The following is a 22,705-nucleotide window of genomic DNA, read 5'->3' on the forward strand; positions in this document are numbered from 1 at the left end:
AGGTCCAGGTTTTTCCACAAAGAAAGAGGGAATATTTAATGAATGACAACCAATTATGAATATTAGTCCAGAATATTTTGATCTGATTGCAACTATAAAAGATATGTTCTAATATTTCTGTTTCACATGAACAGAAAATACATGGTTTGGATTAAAATTTAAATCTTTTACGTTGAAAATCCAACAGGGTGCATTTTTGAAATTATTTTAAAATGTGTATCTTTCATTTAGGTCCAAGTGGGTATTTTGTGTATGATGAAAATGATTTGTCCAACAGGGTGGTTTCTAGATTTCTATTGTTTGTTCGAAAATTGCAGAAAATGTTTTGTTTAAAAGTTATTTACTCATTTATCGTTGCATTTTCTATGTGGATATCATTAATGATTAACTCTAGGAAGTGTGGTTTGGTTGCACATGAATACTGTACTTTTTTATTGTCAATAAAGTTTTTTTTTCTTTTTCTTTTTTTATCATGCGTGTCGATTTCCTCTCAAAGCAGACTGCGCCTGCGCACCAGCTGGAATCCTCATCGAATAGGAAATCATGACTACGGGTAAGTAGAGTTTTTTTGTTTCCTTTACCTTTTTATTAAGACCCTGTTTTGTACGAAAAACGTCACGTCTGCTGAAAAGTAAATAGATAATTTTTTTTAATCCTTTATTTTTCTTAGGTTTTTGCGTTTTTCTTGTCATCGGTTTGTAGTTCCTCTCAAAATGTACAAAGAAAAGGTAGAATTCTAATTTATAAAAGGCATGGAGTCGAATAAATGTTGATAAGTAGGGCAAAAGACTGTGTTGAAGTGAGGTACCGTTGTTTTTTTCTTGGTCACATCATGCGCCACTTCATTTGAAATGCGGGAGTTTTGCGGTAATTACGGTAAATGTTGCTGAGTTATATTTAGGGAGGGAGGCGACGATGCGCAGCGCTTCCGGCGGAACTCTCTGTGCCACAATAGCGAGCTTGACTACGCGTGCGGCCGCAGCGACCACTCTCTGTTCGAAAGAAAATAACTTTCTTGGGAGGTTGTCTAAGTTAGGCAAATCTTTTCAAAAACACAGTCGACATATTTGTCTTTGACGTCCGTCCCATTTTTTTATTTGGAAGTGCAGTATATGAGAGGCTCTGTGAAGTGACAAAAAATGAGAAAACTGGTGAATTACATCATTAATGGAAATTATAATTGGATACAGTTGAATGTGGATGTTTGGAAATCTTCACTTTTAAAAATGAAGTGACGCAAACGATCTCTTTCCCAGACCTTATCACGAAATAAAACCTGTTTCTCAACTTAGCTCACCATTACTGCGGTCGTGTTTTTTTCCCTTCAAACTTTATTGGCATCAGACTAATGACAACAGGACCGAAAAACTATAAATACAGTGCTCTGGCACGCCTCCCAAAATAAAAAAAGCATAAAAACATCCACCGTGTGAAAGAAAATGTCTTGTTTTTGGCAATATAACTAGAATTTATATATATACATGTTGTTGTTTTTTGACAAACCATGTAGTTCAAAGTACAACATGACATCAATAACATTGATTTGTATGTTTACTTCTAAGTTTGGGATAATACATTCTTCCAAATCTGAGCAAAATATCTTTGTATGCAGTTATAAAACAGATTGTCTGGTAAAAAACACAAAACCCTCTATGTTTACTTTAAGTAGAACCTACAGGAGCATACTTGGCCCCTGCTTTAAAACAAAAAAAAAACTTTTTAAAATGTTAATTTCAATTTTTACTTTTATTAGGGTGGTGAGATTGACTGAATCTGCCATCTTTCTCTGCTCCTCGAAAGTCTTAAGGGAGTAAAAGTGTGGCAGTCTAGCAGAGTGTCCGGTTTCCTCATCAGCAGACACCTCATAAGAGAGCTCAGAAGAGCTCCTTCATAAGAAGTTGATCAGTTAGTGGCCATCCTTTGTTTGCCATTTCAGTTCACGTTTCCTACAAACTAAGTTTTCCTGCTGATCTCCAAATAAGGAAAAGTTATTTTTTGTTATCTGGAGAAAACTAGGGTTGTTCTCTCATGATGATGAGATATTAAGTTTTGTTTTCTTTTTTTCTTTTTTGGAAGCTGGAAAAAAATATTTTGAGCAGACATGGCCGCCCTCGATTTCTGTTGTTTTGTTTTGGTTCTTTCTTATTTTGAAAGTGTAAAGCAGTTTTTGTTATATTTGGGTAATGCCTTAAAGATTGCATTGTGTTTTATTTTAGGAAAAGTTGTCGCTATAACAACCGGAGCTGGTAAGACTTTTAAAGGCATTTTAAATCATTTAGTGAAGTTTTGATTAAGGGTCAGTAAAGCCCCACCAAACATTGTAAGATGAATATACACACTGAAAAACCACAATCTCTCTCATGTGTAGTGGGGGCAGTTGCGTTGGCCCCTGTTGCCCTGGGCGCCATTGGTTTCACCGCTGGGGGAATAGCAGCTGGTTCCTACGCCGCTGGGATGATGTCTGCTGCTGCCGCTGCTAACGGAGGAGGCGTGGCAGCAGGAGGCTTAGTGGCTGTGCTGCAATCTGCAGGTACCATTACTACAGGGCAGACCGGATTACAAGGCGTCAATGAAGGGTCTGCTTCTGAATTAATGTCAGATCTTGACAAAGCAAAATGCAGACATTTTGACAGAACAGTGAAAGCACCATAAACTTTTCAAAATCACTTTGACACCAGTAAGCACAACCCAAATCAATGCATAAAGGCGCTCCGGATTAAAAGACGCTCTGTCCATTTTTTGCACCCTATAGTGCAGAAAATACAGTATTTGGATTCAAAGAATTGTACCTGAATGTGTTGCTTCAGAGCACTAATAACTGTAAAGACTGCAAAAACGCTGTCAGCTGTGCATCACGCACAAACTCATAAAGTCAGGGGCCGACGTACCGTTAGGCCAAGGTAGACGATTGCCTGGGGCCCCCAACACTCTAGGGGCCCACAGCTAAACATTTCAACCAAATTGGGGAGTAAGAATTAATGGATAATTAATTATGGATAATTATTTTGGGCTACTTCTTGTTGGTTCTGGTACTTGGGCTGGAAAGCCTGCCTCTATCTAGCAACACTGGCAGAGATTTTCAGAAAAGCGCTAAAATGAAGCAGAGTTCCTGAGACCGATGCCCCTCCACATCAGTAGGCTACTGTTTTGCTCCTTTATTCCAGTATTTTTGTTACATTTTTTTCTAATAAAACCTGACAGTAAACAGACATTTTTCCAAACTACAAAGTGAGTGGGTAACAAATTCGTGCATTCAATACATTTTGTGCATTTTTCCAAATTAAAAAGATTTATATAATCTAAAATAAATTTCTTTAAAATGTTAATGTGATTCCAGTTTTAAAATGCTTATCAAAACATTTGGATTTTTGTCATTGATTCTGTCTAAAAGTGGATATTTTCACTTAGGCACGAATAAAAATAAAAAAAAAGATTCATGTAACGGTGGAGAAGGCCCCATGTTATTGTTCCCCTGGGTCCCCAAACTGCCAAGTCCAACACTGACATCAGGCATAGTTTTAGATCGTTGGAACTGAGGTTTCTGCAGGACGTTAACTGCTTCTTTATGTTTTGCAGGTGCTGCTGGTCTGTCAGCTTCTGCCAGTGCAGTTGTAGCCAGTGGCGGCGCTGCAGTGGGAGCTGCAGTGGGATGGCTGAGCAGCTTTTTCCGTAAAGTCAAATGACTTTTTTTTGACCGCAATGTTAAAGAATGGATGTTGTGTGTCAACACCTGTTATCAACATTTGTTCTGACACCAAGCTCTGTCATTGCTGACATTTTCTCTTTTTGAGTGTAAATAACAATCAACTCACTTTTGACATTTTCACTCAAATGTTTCGAAATCAAAAAATTAAATCAAAATAAAAAGAGTCTACAGCAAAACGTTTCTGATGTTTATTATTGTCAAACTGTTTTGAGGTTGTGTGGATTCAATTTGGGGAAAAAATATCTATTATTTTCTCATTAAAACACAACACAATATAGCCCATTTTGTGTAGTTGATACGTTGATGGCGATCAAAGCTGTCCAGAAAGGATGGAAAATCTTTAGTGAGGGTGTTGCTGACATTGTCCATGTGAATTTTCAAATTGCCTAAAAATAATAGGTTGGGTGAAAGTGTGGAGAGGTGAGTTGAAAAATCAGGGATAAAATCCTTATTTGGTTGTGGGGGCCGGTTGATCAAGTGGAGTCGGATGGAGTTCAAGAAGTCGAGGGCAGCGATAGCTGTCAGTGGATGCTTGACCAGAGAGAGGATGGTCCAGGCAAGTAGAATCCACGCAGAGTTACTCCACATTGTTGTAGACTTGGCGAGAAGCCAGCAGGCAGGCTAGCTCACACACACGTCTGAATGTTGATCTGACCCAGACATGAACCGATCCCGGTGACAGACCACAAGTACCGTAGTTAGACAAAAAAGTGGAATTGACAAATATCCAAGACGTGGCAGCAGAAAACAATGTCCACAGGCTTAGGCTCAGCGCACTGTCTAGTGCACATGTGTCAAACTCAAGGCCCGGGGTCCAAATGTGGCTCTCCATGTCATTTCATGTGGCCTGCGAGACCATAAAAGTTTTTAATTTCTTAAAATAAAAATTGGTGTGTATTTAGTCATATCTAGGGGGAATCAGACTTGAAATATTGGATTGAGTAACTATACATTAGGACTGAAACACTGTCCATATAACCTAACCTGACAGAATCAAATGTAAAAGGATTTATGCTAAAATAACAAGCAAACATATGTTTTCTATGCAACTGTAATTGTCACTTTAAAAAGTTATAATAAATAAATAATGAGTTATTTAACATTAAGGAGTAGTTACGTTTATTTTTCATTACATTTAGTTACATCTATAAGTTATTTCTGGCCCTTTGAGGACAACCACTAAGCTGATGTGGCCCTCAGTGAAAATGAGGTTGACACCCCTGGTCTAGTGGGTCTAGATGACCCAAATCCCAACGTTAAAGTGCCTAGTATAGCACAAGGGTTAACCCTTGTGCTATCTTAGATGACTCCACCCTTACATTGACGTGTTCTCCCTACCATGATAAAGGTGGAAAGATTTCATGTAATCCATGGACACCAGTGAAGATCACAAATCATTGAAGAAAAAATGTTCAGAGCACTGTCTAGTGGGTCTAGATGACCCAACTTCCACTGTTAAAGTGCCTAGGATAGCACAAGGGTTAATGTTTGGAGTATGGATAAACAAACACATCATACTTATTTATTGATTTTGCTTTTGTTCAGTGACCAGCAGGCGTTGACAGAACAATGAGGATGTAGTTCATCAGTCTCGCCACAAGGTGGGGTAAGTTCACCAGTAGTCCAGCCATAGGCCAAAGTAATGTTATCTGTAATAGATTACAATGTAAACAAGATGATATATCACAAAAACAGACGTAACAGACTGGCTTTAAAATACAAAATATATAACACATAAAGCAGGAAAATTCAAAACGTTTGCTTTGAAGAGAATTCAGCTGATAAAAATTCAACGATGAAAATCCAGAAAGGCCCGCTCTTCATTACCGTATTTCAACCGACTGTGTCGGTTGTTGTGGCGACGTGGAATGTTTTGTGCTGCCTTTGTGACTTCACTGTCCATCTGCAAAAGGCAGGTTTTCCTCAACCAACATCAAAAAAGAACAACTCAATAAACAGGAGGTTAAAACTAACAATAAAAAGTTGAACCTGGCGTGCAGTTTTTCAGTTTTAGTTATAGAATAACTATATTAATGATACATAACTGAACCATTTTTCTTCAATGATTTGTGATCTTCACTGGTGTCCATGGATTACATGAAATCTTTCCACCTTTATCCACCTTTGTCATGGTAGGAATAACACGTCAATGTAAGGGTGGGGTCATCTAAGATAGCACAATGGTTAAAAAAGACAACTTGAAGGTGAGAACCCGAAAAAAGTAGAAAACAGGACAACCAAGACTTGCCATGCACCATCGTTATCACAAACTTACCTCTCAACTGGTTCCACTCTTATCTCTGAGGCCAGACTCAGTTTATTCCGCTGAAAACATTCACTTCCCCCACAGTTCCCTTCAAGTGTGCCCGAGCATTTGATCTGAGGCCACTGATTTTATTTTTCACCTCCTCCCCTTAGATCATATCTTCCATCTCTTCCATTCCTCAAATTAAATAGTGATAACATTAGTGATAGAGATAGAAATTAAGTAATAAAAACTTTAAAGTTCAGTTTGAGTTTTTTGATTATAAATAAGAGTAACATTATATACATACCTACTTTAATTAAATATGTATCTGTAATCTCAAGTGTAACTGCGTGATGCTATCGTGTCACTATGGACCAAACTCTCTGGGGAATCTTTCAACTACCCACTGGACTCTTTTTTAATGTCTACATAATTATCTTTACATACGCTGGTATATATAATTCTAAAGAGCTGGAATGATTGGAGTCTGAAACTGGCTGGACTTGATGCCTTCGTTCTGCTGTATGATGTTAGTATAATTTTAGATTTTACATTATCATGTAGTTTTAATCGTTCCAACTGTATAAAAGGTATCTTAAAAGTGTCCTACTTTGACACTGATCTGGACTGCTCATTCTTGTAACATGTATAATGTATGTAGTGAAGATTAATAAATATTCCCCCCTACTTCATTACATTAGGGGAGGTAGGGCAGTACCAAGAAACAGTATACTGTACACATTGAATTATGAAAAATGTATCTTGGGGTCTTGTTCACGACCTACAGGAAGTGGATGGGGCGAGGAAAGTCTGGGTATCTTTGCTTACACTGCTGCCCCTGCGACCCGGTCCCGGATAAGCAGAGGAAGATGGATGGATGGATGAAAGAATTATGATCAAGAAAACTTTCTCATACTCTAATTAAAAATGCATCTGTATTGTTGGTGGTGAATCTTCTTTCACAAAATGTTATGGGTTAAAAAGTTTCCACACACCTTTGTACTCCTTTATAATATCAATTTGAACATTTCTTCTTTCTAAAGAGAGCTGTAAGGAATGGAATCTGAAACTGGCTGGACTTGATGCCTTCGTTGTGTTGTATGGGTGTTGCTCCCATGCCACCTGTCAGATCTATTGTTTGGCTTCTTTAAAAATATCACTCAAACTGTTTCTGTTTCTCCAGGTGTTTTCATACCTTCACCTGCTCTATCTATAGGTGGCATTTTAGAACAGAATGTCTTTAGATTCTCCTGAAAAGACAACCCTAAAGCTGAAAACCCAAGAGAAGCAAAGAGTAGGGCAGAAATGACTTAAAGTTATGTAATATATTTATTACAGTTTTCCATGAGAATTCAAAGAATAGCAATGGCACACAGAGCTTAACACAAACAAGCTGTCTGTTATGGAACACAGTTAAAGCAAGATTATTTATTACAAAAAACAACAGGAAAATATGGACCAAAAAAGCAGGACTGGTTTCAGAAAGATTAGAATAGAATCATCTAAAGAAAAAGAGTTCAAGACTTTTACTTTGAAGAGAATTCAACTGTTAATAAGGATCCAGAAAAGCCTTTCTTCATTATTTCCACTGACCTTGTCTGTTTCTGTGGCGTTTTGTGCTGAATTTGTGACTTAAGGGTGTATCAGCAAAATGCTGAAGGTTTTCCTCAGTAATAACGACAAACATCAAAACAAAACAACTCAGTAGAAAGGAGGCCAAAACTAACAACAATAAAAAGTTGAGTCCCGCATGCAGTTTCTCAGTTAAGAGTCAGAGAACTGCCCAGATGTGGAAGAAGAAGATGTAGTCTGTATTCTAGTCGTCTGCAGGTGGATGCATCAGAATGGAGCGGAGCAGGAAGTCCAGCTTAGGTTCTACGTCACAGTTACAATCTTTTTCAACTGCACTTTTTTAAAGTTTTCCCCTGATTTACAACGATGTGAATAACAAAATACTCAGAAATTCAATAATAAGCTTGAATGTCTTCGTATTTGGCCTGCTTCATCAGAAAAATGCCAAAAGAACATGTTAAAAACAAAAAAAAACATGATTTTTTATCATAGTGGGTTTTTCACGATGTTCAAAAAACACTTTCTCTTTAGTCCCTTTGGACTTTGGACCCTGCAGTGTCCAAACACAGAGGATGAAACCCTTTTAATGCTGGAGGAGCAGAGTCTGACACATCCACTCTATGGAATGTTGCTCACTCAGGAAATCATTCAACTCTCCTGGTTAGAAGGAAATGAAACCTTACAGACAGCACTGCAGCTCACAACACAAAATAGTTCAGTTGCATTCTCAGAAAACGAAACTAACTCGTCCAGTAGGGGGCAGCTATGGTACAGAGTTTAGTTTCATTTGAACTCTGCATCCTTTATAAGTCAGTCATCAGATATTTCTTCTGGAGACAAACGATGGGACTCTGTGAGTACAGAGAGGAGCTGGTATTTATGATTAGACTTTCCTTTCTTCATCTTTCATTAATGATTTTTTTTTGTTTGTTTTTTTGTTTCAGTGACTTTGGCGGCTGTTGCTGCAGGAGCAGGTAGAACAATACAGTTGTTTTTATGAATAATTTGTTTTCCTTGTTTTCCACATGTAATTGTCCGAAACTTGCAGCTCAATCCGGATTCATCCCTAATGTTTAAGCCTTAAGGAGAGTCTACTTTTGTTTCTGTGAGGTGGAGCTGTGGTGGCGGCTCCTGTTGTCCTCGGAGTTGTTGGCTTCACTTCGGCTGGGATTGCTGCTGGATCCTATGCAGCCAGCATGATGTCAGCAGCTGCCGTTGCTAACGGTGGAGGGGTGGCAGCTGGAAGTGCCGTGGCTGTTCTGCAGTCAGCCGGTAAGAACAAACTGAAAATCACATTGATTTTTTTAGACTCTAGGAAACAAGCTGTTTGTACAAGCTTTGGTCATAGAAAACCCAAAGTAGAGTTGAGGAAACTGTGTGTGATCTGGTGGTCACACTTCTGCATCTCTACAGCCTAACATACAGTATCTACCCTGTGTTCTCCTTCAGGTATGGCTGGGTTGTCAGGTGCTGCCACTGCCGCCGTGGGGAGTGTTGGAGGAGCTTTGGGATTTCTGGCGGCACTCATCTGAGACAGAAAAACAATCCAGATCACAAGGAACACATGACTGAGGATGATTTTACTTCTGTCAATTAGAATAATTGACAACATCTGTAAAATGAATTGCTTAATCATTATCCTGATGAAAGGACAAACACTGTCTTTAAAAGAGGAAAAGAAATAAAAAGATTTTTATCTTTTCTTTGTCTACTTTTTCAAAAAACTGATTGATTCCTCTGGAATTTAGAAAAAGAACAACCTCCTTTGTTTTTTTTTTTTGTTTTTTTCTTGGTTTTTTTAAGTAGATTTTTCTCAAGTCATAAGCTAACAGACTTTTCTATATTTGCTTTGTGAAAAATAATTTATTTGATTCCAGCAAAACAAAAATAAGTTTTACAAAGACAAAGTAAAACTGGTAAATGCAAGATATCCACATTTGTTCCATATCAACTTTGAAAGCGAGTGTTTGATGGTTATTGCTGCTAATGACGAGGAGGAGGAATGTAGAAACTGTCCTTCAGTGTTTTAGTTATTTTTTATATATATTAATACATTTCAAGCTGAAATGAAATGTTTAAATTATAGTCAAACCAAAAACTCCTTTAAACATGTTTATAGAGCAGTAGAAACAAAAGAAAAAAGTTTTTTGCAGACAGATCTGTTCTGAAATGAGAAACCACAACCATCATCAGTACTTTGGTCCATTGACTTGGTGTCAACACAAAGGCACCACCCTGTTGTACAAATCTCCACCCCAGAGGTATAAACAGTCCAGGAACAAAAGCTAAACTCACTTTCTGAGAGCAGAGGAGTGAGTCAAACGACAGAAATGACAGCTGTTTTTCATACGATTATTCTGGACGACTTTATCAAACACCCCCACTCTGTCAGTCTGGCCCCCCTCTACAGAAGCTGCTGGATGTGGACTGCTGATAAACTCAAAAACCTTAGATGGAATTTTCTCAAAGTAAATTATTGCTGGACAACTCTGAATTCCTCTCTCTGGCAATAACTTCAATGAACAATTCTAGTCAGGCTTCCATCCTCTTCACAGCACAGAAACAATCCTCTCTCATACTTTCCTCCTAGAAAGACTTTCCACCATCAGGATGACAAACATACACCTTAACTGGTTCTACTCTTATCTCTCAGGCCGTACTCAGTTTATTCTGCTGATAACACTAACTTCCCACACAGTATGACTAATAAAGCTAAGTTCAGTCCAGCGTGGAGTTTATCGGTTTTACTTGTAGAATAACTATTTCCTTTTTTTTTTCCGTTTTAGACCAAGAATCACAAACATTTGTCTTCAGTCAGACAAGTTATGTGTAAACAAATGTTAAAGTCCCACTCTGATCATCTTTTCATCTAATTTCAAAATGTTCCCAGGGGTATTTTTATGATCTTTCTTTGAAATGTATTTGTAGTTAACTCTATGTTAATACATAATGATTGAGATACTTGCTGTCACATTTTTTATTTATTTTTTTTTTTTTTTAACTTGTCCTGTCCAACAGCTAGGCAGACAGATGAGAGCTGAGGGCCTCTTGGGTTGGACATATTTTACTTTAACAAGAGGGGTTATTAATCTTCAGACAAACCAAAGGTATGTCTGAATAAACCCCTTTTGTAATTGAGGCCAAACTTTATTAATTTCAAACATGTCTGAAAATCTTTGGTGTTGGACCGGACGGAAAAGGAAAGAGGGGAAGAAGAGAGAGGGACGTTAGAGAGAGGGGGGGTAGGGGGTGATAATAGGAGGGGAAGGGGGATAAGACCATGAAGCAGCATAAAGCAACAAGTTTACTGGTTGTTAATCATTATGGTAAGGTTTAAATGTAAAAAAAAAAACAAAAAAAAAAGGGCGGAGCCTGTCCACACACACACTCAAATGTTATAAACACACCTGTTAGTTGCAAAAATGTCCACCTGTCGACATGTACACAAAACAGATAGTGTTCACACGCATACTTATGCCTTAAAACCAACTAGTGTGAAATATTTCAGTCATTCAGTCTGTTGAGCTAACACCTGTGCTCAGGTGAGTGTTTATGTTCTTCTAAAATGGATGGTGGAACGTGAAAAGAAGGAGGGAGAGTGCCCAGCCATCCCCACCCCAAGACCCCCACCGCACCAGCAGCGGCAGCCGGAATCCCCCCAACGCCACACGGGAACCGGCAGGGAACAACCGCCGCCCGGGCGACCAAGCCCGCCACCCAGGCCAGGGCCAGCAGGGCCGCCGCAAGGCCCCCAGAGCCAGAGAGCAGGGAGGCACGGAGGGAAAGAGGGCGCCGCCCCAGCCCAACCAGGAGAGCAGCCCCCCCGCCGCGCCGGGAGAACCCAACACAGGGCCCCACTGGAGAAGGACGCCCACAGCCCCAGACGAGCACCCCACCACCACCCAGGAGTTCCGGGCATCCCCCCGCCCCAACCCCAGGTACGAGCCAGGACCCCCCAAGGGAGACCCACTCCGCACTCCAGGCAGCCATCCGCCCGGCCCACGGTTGGTCCAGGGAGGAGCGAGGCAGGGGCCCGCCGCCCCCGCCCAGGAGGGGGGAACCCCGGGGAAAAAAGAGGGCCCACAAGGGGTGTTGTAAATATGGCCCGACCAGGCTCGGCCACAGTTGGAAATTTGGCGGGGCCCAGCACTCAGGAGCAAGGACCAGGACCCACCCCCCAGGGACACGAACACCCCCCGCTCAGATGTAATGTGAACCCCCCCACCGCGCGGAGAGAGCACCGCCGGGCCCAGGAAGCCGGTACCCCGGGGACACAGCCGCCGTTGCAAAGGGGCCCGTACCCCCCACCAGGGAAGAGGCAGGGGACAGATGGTCCTAGGTCCCACCTTCCTTGCAAAATGTGTGTGCGTGTATGTGTGTTTGAGAGAGTGTGTGTGTGCATGTGTGTGTGTTTATGTTGGGATGTATATATTGAGGGGGGAGGGGTGTGTGTACTAAGGGGGGTGCAGTTAAAATTGGCGGGTAGGGCACTAAGGGGACATCTCCTGATTACTCACAGTGACGACCCCTCACCCTCCCCACCAAGGGGCCCTAAATGTCTAAGGTGCGGTTAAAATTGGCGGGTAGGGTGCTAGGAGGACATCCGCTGCTTGCTGGCAGTGATGTCCAAGCACCCCCCCTACCAAGGGCCCTACATGTCTAAGGTGCAAATAAAACCGAAAGAAGGGGGGCCCACTCCATACGGCAACCACAGGAGGGGGGCCACTGCCTAGTAAACCCCCCCCCCCCAAGGCTCATCGCAGGCTAAGCCCCCCACCCCCTCACCCTATTATGAGGTTATATGAGGAAGGGGGTAAGTTGGGGACAGATGATAGACTGTCCCCCGGTGGTCAAACAGCCGTCCCCCGCCCCCCCCCCCAGCAAGGGGGCCAGGCCCACCCAGCCCCGGGGCCCCACCCCCGGAGGCGCAGACACCCCAGGCCCAGCACCACCACCCCCACACAGAGAGAGGGGAGCCAGAAAGCGCCGGCCCCCCCCGGAGCAAGCCCAGGCCCCCACCCCCAAACGCCGGCCCTAGAAGAGCTCTGGTCAGGCCTCGACGGGACCGAGGCAGCCAACCGGCCGGGGAAACCGCCGATGGCCTCAGCGGAGACCCCGACCCGTCAACCCCCCCTGCCCGTACCAATAGTGCCCCCCCCCCCCCCCCTCCCCCAGAATGCCCCCCCACAGGACAGGGCCGACAAGACCCCCACCCCACCCCCAGACCCTGCAGCCGAAGCGGATGACACCCAGAGCGACCGGGGGCCCCAAGAGGGTTGTTCCGAGGGTTGTCCCGTCCCGCCCCAGAGCCAGGGAAGGGCCGATCCCAGCCCCAGGAAGCCCATCTTGACTTGAGTTGACGTGACTTGCTGTCACATTTGAACACTTATCAGAAGAGTTATTGAAAGATTTATCTTTCTAACTTTACCGGGTCTTCTGAGTCCTGCACTCTGACTGGTTGGTTAAAAAAATTTAAGACACGATCAACCCTTATGCTATCTTAGATGACCCCACCCTTACATAGACGTGTTCTCCCTACCATGGCAAAGGTGGATAAAGGTGGAAAGATTTCATGTAATCCATGGACACCAGTGAAGATCACGAATCATTGAAGAAAAAAGGTTCAGCACACTGTCTTGATGACCCAACTCCCAATGTTAAAGTGCCTAGGATAGCACAAGGGTTACGACAAACTTATGAAGTCAATAGAAACTGAACAGCAATGTGGGATTATCTGTAACTGGACAAACAAAATCAAGATTAAATATTTTCTAATATTATGATTTAAAAACGGCTTAACATAGATGAACTTTAAAAAATGTATTTTTTCTTTATTATCGTAATAATAATGGATTAGATTTATCTGCGCTTTTCCAGACGCTCAAAGTGCTTACATTGTGGCCATTATTCATTCACTCCTCATTCATACTTGGTGATGGTAAGCTATGGTTGTAGCCACAGCTGCCCTGGGGCAGACTGACAGAGGTGTGGCTGCCATTTTGCGCCTCTGGCCCCTCTGACCATCACCAGGATCATTCATACACATGCACATGCACATGCCAGTGGAGCCACACTGGAGGCAAGGAAGGTGAAGTGTCTTGCCCAAGGACACAATGACATTTGGCTGGTGGGAGCAGGGGAATTGAACCGCCAACCCTTCAATCATTGGATGACCTGCTCAACCACCTGAGCCACTGTCGCCCCTAACTTTAATTTTCTTTTGTTATTGTAAATTATTTTTTAATGTAAATGAAATTTATATTCTCATCCAGAGTCTTTGCAGCAGGGCAAGAATAAAAAAAACCATAAAAACGTTAAACTTGACTTTAGCAGCTGTGTCTGCACTATTGTCCCCTTTTCTGTCTCTCTGACATTCACAGCTCTTCAAATCTTTTTCTTTATAACAGGAGACAAGTGGACTTTACCATTAAGGAAGAGGAACTTTCTAACAACTAATTTAACAAACTGATTAAATGAAGCAAATTGGGATTATCATTAACTCTGTAGAAATAAACCAAGAGTTTAGGTTCATGTATGTTTATGATGAAAAATTGCTATACATACATGAACTTACAAAAACATAGTGTAAAGTTATGCTGGGAACACAGGGGTGAACCGTACTGGTTTTGTCAAACTCAACATAACTCAAACAAAAGCTTTAATTGTTCTCATTTTATTTCCTTCTGAAAGTCAGAAAATCACAAATATAACAGGAAATATATTCAGAAAATTCTGGAAGAACATTCATTTGTTTACATTATGACTGTGGGGAATTCGTGGTGCAAAGTTAAGCGATTGACCATTTACCATTATAACATAAACATCTAAGGAGCTGGTGGAAAGTCATGTCCAGTTTGGTTGCAGATGCTTGATATCATGTTTCCCAAAACACTTCCAGTACCAAAAGTTAGCGTTAAGCCACTCCAAGAAAAACCAATCGCGCCTGCAGGAAACAACAGATGTTTACAGGTAAAACAAACATCTGTCTTGAGTTTTTTTCTTTCAGTTCTTCATCAATCATTCAGTCACTTTATAGCACTTTTCTTTATCATGCTGTTGAACAAAAGGTGCTTAGTAAAAAAGAACTAAATAAAAATTAGTTGAAAACAATTTTAAAAAAGTAGTAAGACACATCAGGTTAAAAGCAACAGTTTTAAATATCAGAAATAAAATTGAAGGAAATGCTGTGACTAAAATTTTAGGAGGCACTGCATAGATTAAAAGATAGATTGGGTAAAACCTGAATGTGAAATTCACATCAAGCTTACCAAATGATTGTAGGAGTGCTATGAAACCTGGCACGAATCCTCCTGTTGAAAATAATGCCATCAGTTTTGCAGCGATGGATCCTGCTACTATTCCAGCTGCTGAGAAACCCAGTGCAGCTATAACAGCAGGGGTCAGAACCACAGCAGCAACACCTCCTGCGAATCAAACCAAAGTAAAGCTGATTTCATGTTTAAAACATATTTTAAGGGATTTGAAGTTCCATTGGAGTTCTACCTCCAGCCATGAGAACAGCTTTACCTGTGGAGCAATCAAAGAAAAAACATTAAAAATGTTTGTTTTTCCAGGATGTAATAATTCAGTTTATCAGATGTGAAGTATAAGATTAAAACAGTGATCACCCACATAGTTCCTCCATTGTAGCTTTGAGGACAGAAAAAAGCTGTCCTCCTCTGTTATCGTGCTTTTTTAAGGGCTGATCCAGGGGAGGGGTTTGTTTTTAACGTCATGTCTTGGTAAAAGACTGGACTTACCTGTTCAGTAGGTTGCACTGAACAAATTAACAATTTGTTTTTCCAGGATATCTCCATCCGGATCTTCAGATGTTCACATCTCCATCGGAAGCTATAAGGTTTTTTGAAAAGAGGTAGAAGCAAAAATGTACATACATTTTTGCTTCTTTTCTTCAAATGACTTTAGCTGATTTTGCTGCAACAGAACGGCACAGAAATGTACAGAAATAATGTGGTTTTCCTCATTTAAGGCAGGAAATTGCACTTTCATTTATTAAGCATCAACCACTCACTGGTGTTAGTCCTCTACCCTGTAGAGATTTGCTTTTTCTGTCGTCCATGTGCTTTGTGACAAAGCAAACAGATTGATGGTCTTTTATCTTCTCTCTGTCCCACTTTTTCTCAGCCAATCTTTGCTGCTTTACACACCCCTGAAGTTCTTTATTTACTCACTGAGTCTCTTTGTCTATCTATAAGGTGATCATTTGTTCTCAATGTTGCAGGGGCCAAGAAAGGGAAAACTACCACAAAGCAGGTTACGAAGATTTATTAATACAAAAACCCCGTCATGAGTAGAATAAAAATGTTGACCGTATCAATGACACCACAGGAGCATGCAGACAAAAAAAACCACAGTTCATGCACAACAATAAAAAATAAAAACATGCAACGTAACTGTGATACACAGCACTCGGTGGGATACGGCACCCACCAAAATAACATGCGGGGTGAAACCTGAGGGAAGTGACTAAAAAAATGACAAACAGAACAGAGGGTAAATAGTCCGCTCCTGCACTTGATTAGTCAATCACGCTGGGACAGCTCCGGCAGGAGCGGACAAACAAAGTACAAAACATAAACTTAAACAGGACAGCAGGGCACAGTATTCCAACACTAAAAACAGAAGAAGCACCATATTAAAAACATTTGATAAAAAATAATTTACCATTTGTTTAAAATCTACCTCTGCTGTGATAAAAGTGTAAAATACCTGGTGCGTCGCAAAACCTCACGCCCAGTCTTTAAAACCCCCAGAAAAGCAGGATCTACCTCTGCCGTGATCCTGTCATACAATAAAAAATAAAACATCAAGCACTGCTTAAAAACATCATCCACAGGTAAGGATAACAGCAGTCTTACCGCACTCTTTGCTCGAGCCAACTCACGCTGCTCTCTGAGCTCACCAGCTTTCTCACAGGAAGCTAGCGCCATAGCAACCACACGTCAACTTCCTTTTTAAACCCCCTGAACAATGGGTATAGAGACACCTACAGGTGACTCCCGTTACATCTCTCCCCCTCAAAGTGCATCGTCGACCCGACGATGTGGGTCCACCGAGACCTTTGCTGACATAGGCAATTTATGTGGGTTAGAATGTTGTCCTGCCGTTTATCGGGTTGACTTCCTGGGCTCACAAACTAATGGCCTGTCAGCTTCTTCCGTGAGCTCCTGACCTTGAGGAGGTTGTATCTGAGGTGGTACCTCCTCATCGTCTACATTCAATGAGTCATCCAAATGGAGCTCAACACCATCATCAACACCACCTACGCCCCCCTGTGCATGCTCCGGAACCTCCCCCTTCACTGAGGCTTCCCCCGCTGGCTTCCTCTCAGGGACATTCCGTAGCTCTGCCCTGTGAACCTGTCGCAGGGGACCGTCCTGACCTGCAGGGGCTACCGAATACACAACCCCCTGTGGAGATGGCCGGCGAACAACCTGATAGGGAGTTGGGTCCCAAAAGTCCTGGATTTTATTCCTTCCTCTAACTCCATGATTCCTTGTGTACACCAAATCACCCTCCTCAAAATCTGGGGCCAGACACTGACCCTGCATTTTCAGGTCTCTTTGCGCCCTGGTGTTTTCCATCTTCTGCTGCACTGCTGCATAGGCCACAGCTAAGGAGCTCTGGTGTTCTTCAAGCCATTCGTCTAAAGGAAGATCATGCTCCATTTCACTTCCCATCAAAAAGTCTGCCGGCAACCTCGGTTCTCTGCCAAACATCATGAAATATGGGGTCATACCAGTTGATTGATTGACAGTTGTATTGTAGGCAAATGTAACTTGAGAAAGGTGGCGAGGCCATCTGCGTTTCTGCTCAGGTGGTAATGTCCGTAAAAGGTCATGCAGCGTGAGGTTAAAACGTTCACATTGGCCATTGCCTTGGGGATGGTAAGGGGTTGTGCGGCTTTTGTCAATTTGATACAGTTTACAGAGTTGGTGCACCAGATTACTTTCAAAATTCCGCCCCTGATCCGAATGAATGCGGGCTGGGGGACCAAACAGTTGAAACCAATGTTTCACCAATGCCTTTGCGACAGTGCTAGCTCTTTGATCTTTTGTAGGGACCGTTTGTGTATATTTTGAAAACACATCTGTCATCACCAAAACATTCTCCCTGCCATCAGTAGCCGGATCCAACACGGTAAAATCTATCGCCAGAACTTCATGAGGTCGAGAGGCTTTCATTGAGCCCATAAAGGTCTTAACCTTTGGTTGTAATGCTTTTGACACTACGCACCTCTCACAGCTCCTACACCACTTCTCCACATCCGTATACATGTTTGGCCAATAATACCTCGACCGAATCAGCTGCAGAGTCCGTTCGGTACCCTGATGGCCATGATCGTCATGTAAGGAGTGAAGAATGGATTCCTGCAAAGACTGAGGCAACACCAACTGATTAACTTCTCCCTGTCCATCTGAACTGTAAATGCAGCGGTAGAGCACTGACTCATGTTCCCGGAGACGCTTCCACTGTCTTATCAATTCCCTGGCCGGTTTACTTAACTCGTGCCTCTGTCTAGCATCTGGTATTTTACCCCTTTCCCAGTATTTCAAGAAGGGGCCAAGGACAGGGTCTTTGTGTTGTAACGTGTAGAGGTCTGAAGGAGACAACCCAGGCAAGGTACTTATCTCAGCTTGCACCCCTAAAACCCTCTCACTTCCCAAAGGCTCAGTTTCTGAAAACTCCAACACTGGGTGCTGACGCGACAATGCATCGGCATTGGCATTTTGGGAACCCCCTATTTGATGGTTAAATCAAATGCTGCCAGCTCAGATGCCCACCTCTGCTCTGTAGCCCCCAACTTTGCTGTTGCCAAATGACTTAGCGGGTTGTTATCAGTGAACACCGTACAGGCATTCCCCACCAGATACTCGCGAAACTTTTCAGTGACTGCCCACTTCAGTGCTACCAGCTCCAACTTCATGGAACTGTAGTTGTTCATGTTCTTCTCAGCAGGCTTCAAGCTACGACTTGCAAAAGCCACGGGGCGCAGCTTGCCCCCATGCTCCTGGGACAGTACAGCCCCCAAGCCGGCATGGCTAGCATCTACCTCCAGCACAAAGGGTTTCTGAAAGTCTGCATAAGCAAGAACAGGAGTAGTTGTTAGAGCAGTCTTCAGTTCCTGAAAGCTTTGCTCACACTCTGTGTCCCAGAACTCATCCACAGGCTTTTTCGGCGTCTTACCCTTTCTTCCAGGAGGGAGGAGCCTAGCCACCAAACGGTTTAATGGAGAGGCAATTTTTGCAAATCCAGCAATAAACCTTCTATAGTAACTTGCAAACCCCAAAAACGATCTGAGGTCGGCCAGGTTAGCTGGTCTTCTCCAGTCACGGACTGCAGCTGCTTTCTCTGGGTCGGTCGACATCCCCTCAGCAGACACCACATGGCCCAAGTACTTCACCTGTTTCTGAAAAAACTGGCACTTTGAAAGCTTTACCTTCAAACCCTGCGCATCTAACCGGGAGAAAACTTGATCCAAACGTTGCAAATGTTGTTCAATGGAAGAGGAAAAAACGATGACATCATCCAAGTACAACAGCACAGACTGAAAACGACAGTCCCCAAACAGTCTTTCCATGAGGCGCTGAAAAGTGCTAGGTGCATTGCATAAACCAAAAGGCATACGATTAAACTCGAATAAAGCAAATGGTGTGCAAAAAGCAGTTTTTGCCTTGTCCTTTTCAGCTACCTCCACCTGACTGTATCCGCTGGCCAAGTCAAGTGTCGTAAACCACTGTGCTCCGGCCAAGGAATCCAAGGACTCGTCGATTCTTGGCAGGGGGAATGCATCTTTCCTGGTTCTGGCATTCAACTGCCTATAGTCTACACACATCCTCAGAGCACCATCCTTCTTTTGCACGAGCACAATGGGTGATGCGTAAGGGCTGCTGCTTTCTCGAATGACCTGGCTTTGTAGCAACTGTTGAATGTGACTGCGTGCCAGCTCATACTGGGAGGGAGGAATTATTCGGTATGGCTGTCTGACTGGTGTTTCGTCTAATAAAGGGATCTCATGTGTCATTAGATTCGTGCAGCAAACATCAAGGTCATTCTTAGCAAAAACGAGAGCACCGCCGGGCCCAGGGAGCCGGCACCCAAGGGACACGGCCGCCATCGCCAAGGGGCCCGCACCCCCCACCAGGGAAGGGGTAGGGGAAAGATGGACCCAGGTCCCACCTTCCATGTAAAATGTGTGTGCGTGTATGGGTGTTTGAGAGGGTGTTTGTGTGCATGTGTGTGTGTTTATGTTTGAATGTATATATTGAAGGGGGAGGGGTGTGTGTACTAAGGGGGGTGCAGTTAAAATTGGGGAGTAGGGCACTAAGGGGACATCTCCTGATTACTCACAGTGATGTCCCCTCACCCTCCACACCAAGGGGCCCTAAATGTCTAAGGTGCGGTTAAAATTGGCGGGTAGGGTGCCAGGAGGACATCTGCTGCTTGCTTGCAGTGATGTCCAAGCACCCCCCCTACCAAGGACCCTACATGTCTAAGGTGCAAATAAAACCGAAAGAGGGGGGGCCCACTCCATACGGCAACCATAGGAGGGGGGCCGCTCCCAAGTAGCCCCCCCCCAAGGCGCATCGCAGGCTAGACCCCCCACCCCCTCACCCTAATATGAGGTTATATGAGGAAGGGGGTAAGTTGGGGACAGCTGGTAGACTGTCCCCCGGTGGTCAAACAGCCGTCCCCCAGCCCACCCCCAGCAAAGGGCCAGGGCCACCCAGCCCAGGGGCCCCACCCCCGGAGGCGCCGACACCCCAGGCCCGGCACCACCCACCCCACACAGAGAGAGAGGAGCCAGAAAGCGTCGCCCCCCCTGGAGCAAACCCAGGCCCCCACCCCCAGACGCCGGGACCGAGGAGGCCAACCGGCCGAGGCAACCACTGATTGCCTCAGCGGAGACCCCGACCCGTTAGCCCCCCCGACCCGTACCAATAATGCCCCCCCTCCCCCCCAGAACGCCCCCCCACAGGACAGGGCCGACAAGCCCCCCACCCCACCCCACCCCAGACCCCGCAGCCGAAGCGGGTGACACCCAGAGCGACCGGGGGCCCCGAGAGGGTTGTCCCGTCCCGTCCCAGAGCCAGGGAAGGGCCGATCCCAGCCCCCGGTGCAGATGGGCAGCCCATCCGGCAAAATGATTAAATTTGGTTGACAGTTTTGGAAAAAATTTAAAGAAAAGTGCAGTTTTGTGCAAAATACAAACTTATACTAGTTTTAGTTACAAGATATTTTAAAATGAGGAAAACTATTCAAACCGCAGACTTAACACATGCTTGATTGTGTTGTTATTATGGTGTTTTATGTGTTTTTCTTTGTCATAAAGATAAACACTTTTAGCAAAAGGTTCCTTCCTGCAACAAAAAGAACCAAAGCTGCACATTATTGTAGTGAGCTGCAGATTACTTTGATAAATGAAAAAAGAAAGTTGAACATGAAAAATTACAGGTTTATGAAGTTGGCGTTTGTCGGCGTTTGTCGCCATCTGCCGCCCATCAGAGGAATTGTTTGTTTAATTTCTTGCATTTCTGTCTAGATTTTATATATTTTTTACTGATTTTTCAGTAAAAAGACAGAGCTTTCCTTGTCTTTGTCTTATCGTTTATTTTTTCTGTGATGGTATCAGTTCCAATCACAAAAATAGATCAATCAATAAGAAATACATTTTTGTTACATGATATTTGACTTTTTTTTTTTTTCTGCAAGAGTGTAATAGTTTCATCTGAAAGAGCAAGCCACTAAAACCAACGGATACATTGGCAAAACTTGGTTTGCATAAATCTTTTTCTTCTCTTCCTCCAATGACTCTCACTGCTTTTGCTGAAACAGAACAGCACAGAAATGTACAGAAATTATGTGGTTTTCCTCATTTAAGGCAGGAAACTGCACTTCCATTTAATAAGCATCAACCCCTTTCTGGTGTCAGTCCTCTACTATTGTTTGGTTTTGAATGAAGTCATTCAGAATGTTGTTTCTCCAGGTGTTTTCACACCTTTACCTGCTGCATCTGAGAGTGGAATTTGAAAACAGAATGTTTTTCGATTCTTTGGAAAAGATAACTTAAAGGTGAAAACCTGATAGAAGGAAAGAGCAGGACACTGAAACTAACAGAGGCATAATCAACACTTAGTTTTGCTATTTTGCTGTTTAATAGAAAGTAGACTGTTATTAGTTACAGTTACACCTTAATTAGTTACCTTAGAGGGATTTTGTAATTCTGATGGAAGGAATGAGTGCTACAAGCAAAAAGTAATCCTTAAATGAAAAGAAGTTCCTCAGAGGAGATAGATAATAAATACCACCAAAACTACTGTATGCATATAAAATATATAAAGTTGTGCTGGGAACACATTGTCCTACTCTCCAAAACTGAAAACATAAATAACTCAAACAAAAACCTTCTTTACTTCTTCTCTACTTTACTTACTCTTAGGGGGCACCACAGCGATTCGGCTTCCTCCATCTAACCCTGTTTTCTTTATCCTCGAACATCACATACCTTCATGTCTTTGCATCCATAAACCTCCTCTGTGATCTTCCTCTGCACCTCTTGCCTGGCAGCTCAAGACTCACTCTCCTTCTATCAATTTATTTACTGTCTCTCCTCTGGACATGTCCAAACCATCTCAGTCTGTCCTCTCAGATTTTAACTAAAAAAACCTCTAACATGTGTTGTAGCATCCGGAGAAGCCATCCTGGTTTGTTTGGATCTTTCTCCATTCAGCCATTCAGGTGCTGACAAGACACCACTGCTTTTTTGGTCTGCCGTTTTAGTTTAGTTTAGTTTTATTTTGCGCTGTGCAGTGTCTGCCACTCTCTGTGCTCCCTCTCTGCTCCCAGCGAGCCCCACTTCAGGCCCTCGATCACTACCCTTGGGCTACTGCATCAGGAAACAAAGTGGCCATTGAGACTGTTGCAGCGTGGTGTATTGTGATAGGCAGCAGCCATTACTAGAGTCCTAGCTCCACCTAAAAGAACAGCCTTACCTGTGGATCAGTCAAAGCAAATACATAATAATAATTATAATAAAAATAACACAAGAAGTATAAGATTAAAACAGTGATCACCCACATAGTTGCTCCATTTTAGCTTTGAGGACAGAAAAAAGCTGTCCTCTATAACTGTGCTTCTCAAGGGGGCTGATTCAGGGG

The 22,705-nt window shown here is 43.0% G+C and overlaps 2 protein-coding genes and 2 long non-coding RNA genes across 5 annotated transcripts; 2 read left to right on the plus strand and 2 right to left on the minus strand.

Annotated features, from left to right (window-relative positions):
• Positions 1–537: 537 nt before the first annotated feature.
• On the plus strand, positions 538–3,882 carry isg12(1) (interferon alpha-inducible protein 27, mitochondrial-like; the record flags this gene model as incomplete). Its single annotated transcript, NM_001278818.1, is given in 4 exon segments — positions 538–553; positions 2,217–2,246; positions 2,369–2,530; positions 3,577–3,882. Coding segments are annotated over 4 exon segments (309 nt in total). The 3' UTR covers positions 3,684–3,882.
• Positions 3,881–6,067, minus strand: LOC110017568 (uncharacterized). Its single transcript, XR_013653174.1, has 2 exons — positions 5,982–6,067; positions 3,881–4,553 (listed from the first exon to the last, which is right to left on the minus strand). It is a non-coding gene; the product is annotated as an uncharacterized LOC110017568 (long non-coding RNA).
• A 2,191-nt stretch (positions 6,068–8,258) lies between these two features.
• LOC110017567 (interferon alpha-inducible protein 27-like protein 1) lies at positions 8,259–9,227 on the plus strand. Its single transcript, XM_020713896.3, has 4 exons — positions 8,259–8,379; positions 8,471–8,500; positions 8,637–8,798; positions 8,976–9,227. The coding sequence occupies exons 1-4, from the start codon at positions 8,292–8,294 to the stop codon at positions 9,056–9,058; spliced, it is 363 nt and encodes a 120-aa protein (XP_020569555.1). The 5' UTR covers positions 8,259–8,291; the 3' UTR covers positions 9,059–9,227.
• Positions 9,228–14,183: 4,956 nt separating this feature from the next.
• Positions 14,184–16,527, minus strand: LOC105356939 (uncharacterized). 2 transcript variants are annotated; one of them, XR_013653173.1, is made up of 6 exons: positions 16,406–16,527; positions 16,257–16,328; positions 15,287–15,377; positions 15,030–15,053; positions 14,795–14,950; positions 14,184–14,469 (listed from the first exon to the last, which is right to left on the minus strand). It is a non-coding gene; the product is annotated as an uncharacterized LOC105356939 (long non-coding RNA). The 2 variants fall into 2 exon arrangements; XR_002872594.2 differs by lacking the exons at positions 16,257–16,328; positions 16,406–16,527 and having other exon boundaries at positions 15,159–15,385.
• Positions 16,528–22,705: the final 6,178 nt, after the last annotated feature.

This window comes from Oryzias latipes, chromosome 22, assembly GCF_053564925.1.
Source record: "Oryzias latipes strain Hd-rR chromosome 22, Olatipes_Hd-rR_3.1".
NCBI classification, from domain to species: Eukaryota; Metazoa; Chordata; class Actinopteri; order Beloniformes; family Adrianichthyidae; genus Oryzias; species Oryzias latipes.